At 45.2% G+C, this 13,773-nt stretch overlaps 1 protein-coding gene across 1 annotated transcript; it reads left to right on the forward strand.

Moving 5' to 3' along the window:
• Nucleotides 1-4,757: 4,757 nt before the first annotated feature.
• Nucleotides 4,758-9,896, forward strand: LOC148126711 (uncharacterized). Its single transcript, XM_087923284.1, has 2 exons — nucleotides 4,758-8,556; nucleotides 9,169-9,896. The coding sequence occupies exons 1-2, from the start codon at nucleotides 5,572-5,574 to the stop codon at nucleotides 9,694-9,696; spliced, it is 3,513 nt and encodes a 1,170-aa protein (XP_087779410.1). The 5' UTR covers nucleotides 4,758-5,571; the 3' UTR covers nucleotides 9,697-9,896.
• Nucleotides 9,897-13,773: the final 3,877 nt, after the last annotated feature.

Below are 13,773 nucleotides of genomic sequence, written 5' to 3' on the forward strand. Positions count from 1 at the left end.
TTTTACTGCTCCGATCTTGCAGGCTGTCACTATCTTGCCTAGTCACCTCGGTGGCAGACGGGGCTTTGGAGCCGCCATAGGCTGGCAGCTAACTCTTCCGCGCTGGGCTCAGGAGCTCTTCTCTTCGTTACCAGTCTGTAACTCGAGATTCTCCTATGCTGACACGAACCTCTCCGGAGTTCGTGTATCCCCTGGGGATCGCTCCAGATGCTAGAGAAGGTAACCGAAAACAGCAACAGTTTTCTCCACCTCTGTATGTCCCTGTCCTGCCACTGCCATTTTCAGCGAGCCTTGGCACTAAATTTGAAAACATTAGAACAACAATTTACAATACACAACAGGCTAATATACTAATCAATGGCGAACAAACAGGTCCAATAAATATAGAAAAAGGTGTCAGACAGGGCTGCCCTCTCTCACCTCTTCTTTTCATTTTTGCCCTAGAATCACTCTTAACACGGGTGAGGCAAAATTCTGAAATTAGAGGAGTGAGGGTCAAATCAGAAGAATATAAATTACAAGCGTTTGCTGACGATATGGTTTTCTTTCTGGAGGAACCCTTGGAAAAAGGATATAATCTAATAAAAGAATTAGAACGATTTGGTGCAGTGGCAGGATTAAAAATTAATAGAAAAAAGACGAAATTAATGACCAAAAATTTAACAGGAAATCAGAAGGAAGAATTAGAAGCAATGATGGGGATACAGGTAACAAAAAGGGTCAAATATTTAGGAATATGGTTAACCTCACAAGGTAAATCACTTAAAGAGAACAATTATGACAAACTACTTCAACAAACAAAGAAGGATTTAGAATCCTGGAATAAGCTGCAGCTATCCTTATTGGGCAGGATTGCTTCGATTAAAATGAATATATTACCAAAATTTCTTTATTTATTCCAGACAATTCCAATTAAGTTGCCAAAAAACTTTTTTGAAGATTTAAATAAGATTACACTTAACTTTATTTGGCAGGGGAAAAAACCTAGGATCAATGTAAAGGCCCTACAAGATGCGAAAAGTAGAGGGGGCTTAGCTCTGCCAAATTGGGAATTATATTATTCGGCAGCTAGCCTATTATGGTTAAAAGATTGGGTGAACCTACTTAATAAAAGAACTTTAACATTAGAAGGGCATGACCTCCAGAGAGGGTGGCATGCCTTCTTATGGGAAGTGGGGAAACCCAAGCAGTCTTACTTTCATAGACACCTCATTAGGGACTCATTATTAATTAACTGGAAAAAAATATGCAAAAAACACTATTTAAAAATTCCGATCTGGCTATCAACAACGGAGGCAATGGTACACCCCAATAATTTGGACATAACAAAAATGATTAAATATAAAGATTTATTAGATCCACAAGGAAAATTAAAAACTCGACAAGAATTACAAGAACAGGGATTTAAAATTGATCAGTGGTTATATATACAAATTCATAGCAGATACAAACAAGATATAAAAGACTTTGGGATTTATAACAAACTGCAGAATCTAGATAAAATTTTACTAGGATCAAATAAAAAGAACATATCCAAATTCTATAAATACTTATTGGAAGTAGAATTAGAACAGGAGATAGTGAAAGGGAACATGATAATGTGAAGTAGGAATATTGGAAGAAGCATTACATTAACAGAATGGGAAAAGATTTGGAATAGAAATATTAAGATTACAAAATCGGCAGCATATAAAGAAAATGCATACAAAATGTTTTATAGATGGCACTTGCCCCCTTCGAGGTTAGCGAAAATGAACCCAAACACTAGTCCAAAATGCTGGAAATGTAAAAGCATAGAAGGAACCTACTTTCATATGTGGTGGTCTTGCATAGAAACCCAGAAATATTGGCAAAAAATCAGAAAATGGTTGGAGGAGATAACCAAAGGACAAATCGAATACAAACCAGAGTTCTTCCTACTAGGGATCTCTGATAAACATTTACCTAAAAAGATGAATTATGTAACAATTCATATCCTAACTGTGGCCAGATTAGCATTTGCCCAGTGCTGGAAATCATCCTATATACCTACAGAACAAATGGTCATCCAGAAAATATGTGACTGTGCAGAAATGGATAAATTAACTATAGCACTTAAAAATAAAGAGTCTTCAACATTTTATGATAATTGGAACTCGTGGTATAATTGGTTACTTCAGAGATAAACTGCTTAATGAACAATGGGTAATTTAAGCATAGATATTGACAAGATGTGTGTATTTAAATTAAGGTAGGAGAATTGGATCTTGCAGACTGTCAAAAAGGATATCTGTCTGTTTTTAAATGTATTTTCTTTTCTCTTCCGTTTCTTTGTTTCTTTCTTTCTTTTATATCTCTTTTTTTCTTCTTTTTTTGGTTTGTAAGACCGAGCGTTTTTTTTCTTTTTCTTTTTTTCTCTCCCTTTTGTATATGTAATGTCGATATGTTTTTAATTGTAAATTCAATAAAATTTATTTATAAAAAAAAAGAAACTGGTTTAATAAAACACTTCACTCACAGTCTTGATGTAGCAATGTGTGTTTATTTTGGCTTCCTCCAACAGCAGCAACAAATGGAAAGTCCAAGTAAAGCCAGCGCTGAGAGCATCTGCCTCTCAGTGCTGTTTTTATTTCCTGTTCACCCCCCATTAATTAGCTAACATCCGCCCTTAGCAAAACACCCAACATCCATCTACAGCAATCTTGCACACCACCCCCAACCCCCCAAATAACACCTTCCCCCTCCCCGAGTGTCATTCTTCCACCCCGATCCATTCGATATCCCCTATGTGGAATGCTGACCAGCCAAAATGACATCCCGAAGAATTTCCCGACTGGTAAGAGTGAGAGGTGTTTTGCTTAGAGCTTTGCAAAATGCCGAACAACTGATAAGGTATTTTCCCAGCCAGTCTCATTGAAGTGGGGAGGGGCAGTTATGCCTGGCTTCGTTGGCTGGCATTGACATCGATTTGCGACCTTCAAGGTAGATAGCTCTCCCCCAACCACAGCAACATGTCAGTCTTCATTCTGTCAGCAGTGCTGTTGAAGCCTGACAACATCACAATCACACTACAGAGAATTTAAACTTTAAATAATTAAAATAATAATTAAAAACCTTGTCTAAAACCTAACTAAAACATATAGTAAGTTAGATAGTTTTAAAATGCCACTATAAACATAGGGCTAAAACACATAAGGATTGTTTGATTCAAGACAATTATTGCCTTGGAAAAGAAACTGTTTCTCAGTCTATTAGTCCTTATTTTAAGACACCTATAACACCTCCCTGATGGTAACAGTTCAAAATATGAATGTCCAGGATGAGAATGGTCTGTGGAGATTTTTAGTGCTTTAAAGAGGAGTCTGGTCTTCGCAATCTCTTCCCAAGAATAAAGAGAGCAACCGATGATTTTTTGTGCTGTGTTTATAACTCTCTGGAGCATCTTCTTATCCACTACAGAGCATCCAGCATACCACACTGTTACACAGTATGCCAAAATGCTCTCAGTGGTAGAACGGTAAAAAGTAACCAGCAACTTCTCACCCAGACCACTCTTTTTCAGCAGCTTCAGAGTGTGCAGGCACTGTTGGGCCTTCTTTGCAGTGGCCATAGTGTGGACTGACTAAGTAAGGTTGTCAGAAATATGAGTTCCTAGAAATTTAAAACTATGAACTCTTTCCACACAGTCTCCGTTGATATATATAGTGGGAGAGGCTCTGCTTTGCATCTTCTGAAAATAATCAATTCTTTGGTCTTTTTGATGTTCAGGGTGAGGTTATGACTCTTGCATGACCAGTCTGAGAACCTCTGACTTATTGGCCATCTCGTCTTCTCCTGATATGAGTCCCACAACGTGGTGTCGTCTGCAAATTTTATTATATAGTTAGTGGGACAAGAGGGAGTGCAGTCATAGGTGTAGAGTGAATATAAAAGGGGGCTCAGCACACAAGGCTGTGGAGAGCCAGTGCTGAGAGCAAGAGTGGAGGAAAAATAGCTGCCAATCCTAACAGTTTGGGGTCTGTTAGCAAGAAAGTCCTTTATTCAATAGCAGATGTGAGAGGAGATGCCCATTTCTAGAATCTTCTTAATCACTATATCTGGAATGATGGTATTAAAAGCTGAGCTGTAATCAACGAAAAGCATCCTTACATAGCTCCCACTATGCTCCAGATGTTTCTGTCCAACATGGAGAGCCATGGCAATAGCATCCTCTGTGGATCTGTTATTCCAATAGGCAAACTGGTATAGGTCAAGGTTTGTTGGGAGGCAATCCTGTATATATTTTAAGACCAGTCTTTCAAAACACTTGATGGGTGTGAGAGGTACTGGTCTATAGTCATTTAAAGTATCAGGAGAGGGCTTTTGGGGAACTAGAATAATAATGGAAGTTTTGAGACAAGATGGAACAATGGCTTGTGTAAGAGAAAGGTTAAAAATATTTGTAAACGCACCTGTGAGCTGGTCAGAACATGCTTTGAGTACCTTCCCCAGGTATCTCATCAGGGTCAGCAGCCTTTTTCACATTCACTGCTCTAAGCACCTGCTTCACATCATACTCTTGTACTGTGAACAGTTGAGTACTGGTGGTTTGTAGAGGCAGTGCGTTCAAAGACCTATTCAGTTCGAATTGGGCAAAGAAGCAGTTCAATTCTTCTGCCAGTGATGTGTCCTTATTGGTCAATATGGGGTTGCTGCCCCTGTAATTAGTGCTGTGTTTAATTCTCTGTGAAGCCCATCATGGATCATTATTTGTGAAGTAGTCCTTGTTGTGTCCTGAGGACTCGTGTAGTTCTCACTCTGGTCCATGCACTAGGCGTGGGCGTTTCTTCCCTCCACCCCATTGGTTGGTTCTCCCCAGCAGCCCGCTATAAAAGCAGGCTGCGGGGTCCAACCGGTTGCTGATTGCTGCGAGCCAGTTCCCAGCGTGGCAAGCACGGTCAGCCCTTTATTTATACAATAAAGTATTGTTGCACTCATGCTCTGGTTCAGCCTCTCTTTCCTCAAACTTAACACTGGCGACGAGGATGGGATGGCTACCAGAAGCACCATGCAACCGCTGAGTCACTAGCCACCGATGCGCAGCCAGAGAGGGAGCGATCGGCCGGCGAGAGAACAACACTGATCCGCAGCCAGAGAGAGCGGTCAGTAAACAAAAAGAGCAAAACAAAAAGAGCAAACGCTGGTCCGCCGACAGAGAAAGCGGCCAGCAAGCAAGGTGAAGCAAACGCTGAATCGCAGTCTAGAGAGAGCGGTCAGCAGCGAAAGTTAGAAGCGTCTGTAGCCGCTTGTTAGCCCAGCTACAGGAAAAGTGAAGCGCTGCGAGCCGCAGCCGCTTGGTAGTAGGCGCGAAATTCAAACGGTTGTCATTTGAATTTCAAACCTGAAAGGCACAGCACAGCGCTGTAGTCCAGTCACTGACGCGCACACAGGCGCGAATCCTGACGCCACCAACGGCTATCAGCCAAACGTGGTTATCCCAGAGAGAAGGAGAGGATAGCGAAAGGCCTCCCCCGAGCTGAAATCACTTGCCTACCACGGGCACCGAGCGTTACCAGCCGCCCCAGAGAGATTTCTTCCACAGGTCCCAGCACCATGAGTTCCAATCCAGCCTTTCCGGCGTTCAAACCAGACGAGGAGAAGTGGGAATCGTATAAGAACCGCTTCAACCATTACATCGATGCAGTCGGCCTGGCGGACGCGGGAGAGCATAGGAAAAAATCCTATTTCCTAATCTACTGTGGAGCCACCGTCTACGATACCGCCGCGGCCCTCGTGGCTCCTCGGGAGCTTAAAAACGTTCCGTGGTCGGAGCTACTTGAAATTCTCATGAACCACTACGCCCCCAGGCCCTCTCAGATCGCCAGGAGGTTCACGTTCCGTATGAGGAAGCAATCGAGCGGGGAGACCATCAATCAATATATGGCCGCTCTCAGAACAGCTGCGTTGCATTGTGGTTTTGGAACATATCTGGAGGACATGCTCCTCGATCAACTAGTCTGCGGGGTCAAGGACCTCCACCTGCAGAGGCGCCTGCTCGCCAAAAAAGACCTCAATCTCGCACAAGCAGTCGAGGAGGCCTTAGCGGCTGAATTGGCAACGAACTCAGCCACAGAAATCCAGGGCCCAAGCGCCAAACCAACGTCACTCCCAGTCCACTCCGAGGAGGTGGTAGCAGAAGAAACCAGCAGTGACGAAAGCGACGTCCACCGCCTCTCCAACGACAGACGGCCGCAGGTAGGAGCCAAACAGGAGAACACCGGCCCGCCCAGGCGCATCACCCTGTGCCTAGCCTGTGGGGGATCTCATCAAAGGGCCACCTGCAAGTTTAAAGGAGCCACCTGCAATAACTGCCATAAAAGGGGACACATCGCGAGAGTCTGCCAAGCCCCCCAAAGCGCAGCACAAAGATACTCCCCCTCGCACTCGGCACCACAGAGGCAAGTATTGAACTGTCGCACGCACCACCTCGCCAAGCGCACTTGCCACACTGTCAATAAAATTTCTCTTTCCGTTTCCCTAGAAGGTAAACCGTGCCGTATGGAGGTTGACACAGGGTCAGCGCTCTCAATTATCTCGTGGAACACCCTCAAGAGGCTCCAGCCCAGCCTATCCACTAGCCGGCTCCAGAGATGCCAGTTTAGCCTGAAGGACTACCAGGGGAAGACCATTCCGGTAATCGGCAGAGGCAAGTTCCTTGTCAATTTTAGAGCTTTTAAAGGGCACCTACCTCTAGTGGTAGTTAACGGCAATCTACCCACCTTATTGGGGCTCGATTGGTTTCCCCATCTCGGTCTAGGACTAACAGGAGTCCATGCTGTCTCAACCTCAGACACTGACTCCTTATTCGCTGATTATGCAGATGTGTTCAGCGAGGAGCTGGGGTGTTATAACGGTACCCCCATCTCATTCTCAGTTGACCCCCAGGCAGTCCCAATCAGGCTAAAACCGCGTAGGGTCCCATTTGCTATCCGACCAAAACTAGATGCAGAATTGGACAAACTGTTAAAACAAGGGGTCATTGAGCCAACAGATTTCGCCAAATGGGAGACGCCCATTGTCACACCCCTCAAAAAAGATGGCAGCCTGAGGATTTGCTCGGACTACAAGACGACAATCAATAAATTTTTACAAGTTAGCGCTTATCCTGTGCCTGTCATTCAGCATTTATTACACACATTCGAGCCAGGTAGTATTTTTGCTAAATTGGACATGTCCCAAGCATATCAGCAGTTCCCTGTTGATAACCAAACAGCGGAACTCCAGACCATTGTTACTCACAGGGGTGCCTTTCGTTGCAAGCGTCTCCAATTTGGCGTAAGTGTTGCCCCAGGTATTTTTCAATCCCTCATGGAGCGGATTTTACAGGGCCTCCCTGGTGTAGTACCCTACTTCGACGACATCTTAGTCTCGGCCAGGGACAGACCCCAACTCTTCCAGAGAGTTCGAGCGGTGTTAGAAAGGTTCAGACAGCATGGCCTCAAGTTAAAAAAAGAAAAATGTGCCATTGCCACTAGACAGGTGGACTTTCTGGGTTATAAAATTGACGCCTCCGGCATTCATCCCCTGGAGTCCAAGGTTAAGGCAATCCACGAGGCACCCACTCCAACCTCCAAGACTGAACTGCAGGCTTTCTTGGGGCTACTGAACTTTTATGCATCGTTCTTGCCCCATAAGGCATCAGTAGCCGAACCCCTACACAGATTACTGGACAAAAAGTCACCTTGGCACTGGGGACACAAAGAAAGCCATGCGTTCAACGCCGTCAAATCACTGCTCACGTCAGAGGCGGTACTTATTCAATTCGACCCCAATCTTCCTTTAGTACTAGCAGCGGACGCATCTCCTTTCGGAATCGGGGCGGTCTTAAGTCACAGGCTTCCCAATGGCGCCGAGGCTCCAATCGCCTTTTTCTCTAGGACGCTCTCTGCCACGGAGCGCAACTACAGCCAGATCGATAAGGAAGCCCTAGCAGCCGTTGCGGCCGTTAAAAAATTTCACGAATTCCTGTTTGGCCATTTTTTCGAACTCGTCACCGACCACAAGCCCCTCCTGGGCCTACTAGCCGGGGACAAACAGACCCCTCAGGTCCTTTCCCCGAGAATGACAAGGTGGACCCTCTTCCTAGCAGCCTACTCCTACAAGCTTATACACCGCCCGGGCAAAACGCTGTCCCACGCTGACGCTCTCAGCCGTTGTCCCTTACCCGCTCCGGCTGAAGACCCCGCTCCTGTCCATGCTATTTTCGAGATCACCCAGCTGGACCTCCCCATCACTGCCCTGGACATTGCTGCTAAAACCAAAGCGGACCAAACGCTCGCCCAGGTGCTCGACTGGGTGAGGAGGGGGTGGCCGGGTGGAAATGTTGAGAACAAATTCACATCTTTCAAGACTCGCATGCAGGAGCTGTCCAGTCTGCAGGGCTGTCTACTTTGGGGCACTCGAGTGGTCATCCCGACCTCACTGCGCACCCGAGTCCTGGAGGCGTTGCACGAGGGACACCCGGGCATCGTGAGAATGAAGGCGTTGGCGCGCAGCTACGTGTGGTGGCCGGGTCTCGACGAGGACATTGTCAATTGGGTAAGTTCCTGCAACATCTGCCAGGAATCCCGTCCTGCTCCCCCCATTGCCACCCCGACTAGATGGGAAAACGCCAGTGCCCCTTGGTCCCGAATCCACATCGACCTGGCCGGCCCCTTGCATGGAAAGATGTTCCTAGTGGTCGTGGACGCGTACTCTAAATGGATAGACGTAGCACAGCTGTCCACGACCACCACACTGGCAATCACCAACGTGTTAACACGCCTATTCGTCACGCACGGCCTACCCGACGCCATTGTCTCCGATAATGGCCCGCAATTCGCATCGACCGAATTCAGCCGTTTCACAGCCAACCTGGGTATCCGCCATATTCTCACAGCCCCATTTCATCCTGCCAGTAATGGGTTGGCTGAAAGGGCCGTCAGGACAGCCAAAGAAGCCCTGGCTAGGTTTAACAAGGGTGACTGGCACCACAAACTCTCGCGATTCCTGATGAGCCAGCACTCAACTCCTTGTGCGGTCACCAATAAGTCCCCAGCGGAGCTCCTGATGGGCCGGCGTCTGAGGACGGTTTTGGACAGACTGCACCCACAATACTGCCCTGACTCTCCCCTCGCTTCCTCATCGGGGGTTAGATATTTTACCTTGCAGGAACCGGTATACGCGAGGAACTTCGCGGGTGACCCCCTATGGATTCCGGGCGAGATCGTAGCCATCACCGGGCCGAGATCGTATCGGGTCAGACTGGAAGATGGCCGGGTCTGGAGAAGGCACATAGACCAACTGCGTAGTCGCCTCAGCACCATCACCAGCAGAGTTCCAGAGGCACGAGACGAGAGAGAGCCTCACCACCAGCCCCACATACACATCACACCCAGCGACCGGTCTACACCAACAGCCGTTCCCGACAGCCCGAACTCGGACAGCGGTGCCCAGACGGTTGACCAGCCCGACCCAGTCAACAGAAGCACGCCCCCAGTAACCGACCTTTCAAGTCCTGGAGATACGCGACCCGAGGGACACGGTGGTGACACTTTGCCGGTTCTGCCTTCCCAGACAGACCCCGAACGGACGGACATCGTTCCGGAGCTGCGCCGTTCCGGGCGCCAACATAAACCTCCTATCTACCTCAAAGACTATGCGTGTTCGCATCTGGGGGGAAGGGGTGTTATGTCCTGAGGACTCGTGTAGTTCTCACTCTGGTCCATGCACTAGGCGTGGGCGTTTCTTCCCTCCACCCCATTGGTTGGTTCTCCCCAGCAGCCCGCTATAAAAGCAGGCTGCGGGGTCCAACCGGTTGCTGATTGCTGCGAGCCAGTTCCCAGCGTGGCAAGCACGGTCAGCCCTTTATTTATACAATAAAGTATTGTTGCACTCATGCTCTGGTTCAGCCTCTCTTTCCTCAAACTTAACAGTCCTCAATCTTCCTTTTATAGTCCTTTTTTTCCTCCTTCATGCCCCGCCTCAATTCTGCTCTTACCTTGTTATACCAAACCCTGTCCTCAGACCTGAATGCCATATCACATGTCTTGAGAAGTAATTGCATGTCCTTGTTCATCCAGGGTTTCTGTTTTGGAAAAATCCAGATGCGCTTATTCACAGTAACCATATCCACACAGGTCAAGATGTAAAACAGTATAGTTTTTATATATTCCTCCAAATCCTCTTGCTCAAATAAATTCCAATTAGTATTTGAGAAACAATCCTGCATCTGATCAAGTGCTCCCTCCAGCCAGATCTTGGTGAGTTTGATTTCAGGCTTAGTTTTCCTTCTGAGCAGGGTATATGCTGGTATAAGGAACAGTGATAAATAATCTGAAAGTCCCAGATGTGGAAGGGACAATACTTCATATGCATGCTTTACATTGGAATACACATGATCAAGCGTGATGTTTCCCCTGGTGGCACATGTCACATACTGATATACAGTCTTTAAGCATGCCTTATTAAAATCACCAGTTATTATATGAGCCCCATCACGATAAGCCTTAAGTTGTTTATTTATTATAATATGTAAATATGCAAGTGCAGTACTAATATTTGCATCAGGAGGTATGTAAACAGCTGTAAAAATCACCACTGTCAGTTCTCTAGGTAGATAGAAGGGTCTGCACATGACTGTCATCACCTCTAAATCATGAGAGCAGTATCTGTTTATAACACCGCTGTTGGTGCACCAGTTATTATGAACATATAAACAAAGTCCCACCTCCTTTAGTCTTACCAGAGTCCTTATTATGGTCTTGTCAGTGGATGGTATGACATGCCAGTTGTAATGAGGCATCAGGAATAGCTGAGTGAAGCCAGCTCTCTGTAATAACTATCACATAGCAGTCCTTTATCATGTGATGGCTTGCTGCAATCAGATTAATCTCATCCATTTTATTGAGGAGTGACCGAGCATTTGAGAGAAAGACACTTGGCAATGATGGTTTGTGTGGCTGTCTTTTTAAAGAAGTTAAAACTCCTGCTCTGCAGCCCCTCCTCTGCCTTCTCTCTCTGCACCACCTGCACCTGCGCTGTTTAAATGATCCCATTACAATCCATGGATATTGTGGTCTCCAATCCAATCCTGGTGGTCTTGCTATCTCCTTGGGAATACTGTAAGTCCTCTGAAAATCTGACACAATAGCTCTAGCAGACTGTAGTCCATTGTATATTAGTTCTTGTTGGCTGTAAACCTCCCCCATGCAACAAGACTCAGACATATATATTTCCAAACACACACACCAAACCAGAAAGTGAAAAGCCACAGCAACCGAGTGCACCGCCATTTTTAATGGAATTTTTTATTAAAAAAGGGTACATGGGGTCTCTAACAATGCTTCAAGCTCTAAGCACAAAGCACTTGTAAGCAGTATCATGAATAATGGGAAGTGAGCTTCCTATAACCTTCTCCACTGTCCTCACCATTCTCTGTGTGGACTTTCTATCTGAGGCACTGTTGCCACCAAACCAAACAGTGATACAGTTTGTTAAAATGCTCTCAATTGTGCCTCTGTAAAAAGTGGCCAGGACAGAAGGAGAGAGAAAGAAATATGCTTCTGATTGGCTAAATATGTTGTTCTTTTGTAGAATAAGGAAGTTGAGAGCATCTTCTCCTTTGGATTCCTGTTCAGAAATAATTAAGTCGATGGATATGTATTGGGACCCCATACCTGCCATGGCTGCAGTTTCAGAAGCTCCAACCTCCCATCACTCTCCTTCCTTCTTTTCCTGGATCTGGAGGAATATGCATCATTCAAGACATGAGCCAGAGTCAGAATGATAGTGTGGACATATTGGATATTAAAGATCGGTCTTCTGTTTCTTCCCATTTCCGTCTCCAGTGGTGCTATCTGGATGCATCTTTTCCGGCCTTTGACAGAAAGGGCATGATTTGAAAAAGAACAGTGGAAATACTGATCTGCAGACTGAGGATCAATAAATAGAGTGGGTTGAGTATGATACAATCCCCAATCTTTCACCTGAATTTCAAGGCACCATATACTATGAACATATCTGTAAAGTCTATGCTTGTTTCTTTGCCCTCCCCAAAATCCAGTGATGATCCAGACTTTCTCTTCAATCAGTTCTGGCAAATGCATAAGTGTTAAATGAAAAGGAAGAATTCTGTCCAAAGCAGAAATATGTTCCATGAAGTGAACAAAGGCATTGACTTGTCTTCATTTAGAGAGGCCATCCCTGAGGGATGTTGTATATCCGATCGTTGAGAATCGTTGTGATATAACAACACAAATTCCATTCCTGAGAAGCATAGGAGTAAAAGTCCTCATGAAATTCTCTCCATTCTCTGTGTCTGAAGCAAAGAGACTGATCAAGGTCCATCTGAAATGGAGGAGCAATTGGATGATTGCTGGGTACTGAATCCTGGTTTTGGGGGCACATTTGGTGAAGAAAGGGGAATTGATTTTTATCACTCAGAGCCTCTGAAGAGGTTATATAACTAATCTGAAAAAGGAATGACGAATGCTGTGTTATATTTGGGGATCAGGAAAAGTCTAAAATACTCGTTGTTAAGAAAACCAACTTAGTTTTACATGAACATATTAAAACAGTTTACTGTGGATTGGCCACTAGGCCCTAATAGGATACAGAAAAGAATTTTCAATGTAAAATAGAACAAAAGAAACAAATTATATAAGAAATAAAAATGAAGCATGCAAATCATAATTCTGCCTCATCCGTACTCTTTACTGCAAACACACACACACACACACACACACACACACACACACACTTGCAGGTGTCAACTGAACTGTTTGTTTCAATATTACATATACATTTTAATTTTTGCCACATAGGATATAGGTTGTTTCAATATTCCAAAAGATTGCTGATCTTAGGAATAGTCTTAGCTACAGTTTTAAGAGGTTGACCAGCCATTTGTCTGAAATGGTATAGGATTTCCTGCTTGAGGAAGGTTTTGGACCAGACGACCTCTAAGGTCCCTTCCAACTACATTATTCTGTTATTCTGTGCACTCAAAGATAAGATAAAAGTAAAGGTTCCCCTCGCACATACGTGCTAGTCATTTCTGGCTCTAGGGATTGGTGCTCACCTCTATTACAAAGCCAAAGAGCCAGCGCTGTCCAAAGGTGTCTCCGTGGTCATGTGGCTGGCATGGCTAAATGCTGGAGGTGCATTGAATGCTTTCCCTTCCCACCAAAGTGGTCCCTATTTTCCTACTTGCATTTTTACATGCTTTCAAACTGTTTGGTTGGCAGAAGCTGGGACAAATAAAGGGAGCTCATTCTGTTATGTGGTGCTAGGGATTCCAACTGCCAACCTGCCGACCTTTCTGATCGACAAGCACAACATCTTACCCACTGAGCCACCGCATCCCCACACTCAAAGACACTGAGCCTCAAATAATAAACATAGAAAACAGAATAACAGATCTAGAAGGGACCTTGGAGGTCTTCTAGTCAATGCTCAAGCAGGAGACTCTATACCATTTCAGACAAGTGGCTGTTCAGTCTCTTCTTCAAAGCCTCCAGAGATCAGGCACAATTTCTGAAGATAAGATATTCTACTGGTTAATTGTTGTCACCATTGATCCTTTACCCATTCCCCACTCTGGATTCCAATTCCTAGTCCTGACACCTAAAGTGGCTATGCTGAAAGACTGCTCTTGAAATCCATAAGCAAGTTATGGTTGGTTCTATTACTCCTACTCCTACCATTCTCACTTTACCAGATCATTGCCTACACAAACTTGTGGGATTTTGTAGGCATCAGCTAATGTTGACATCT

This window comes from Pseudonaja textilis, chromosome 2, assembly GCF_049901715.1.
Source record: "Pseudonaja textilis isolate UNSWEBS1 chromosome 2, rPseTex1.2, whole genome shotgun sequence".
Classification (NCBI taxonomy): Eukaryota; Metazoa; Chordata; class Lepidosauria; order Squamata; family Elapidae; genus Pseudonaja; species Pseudonaja textilis.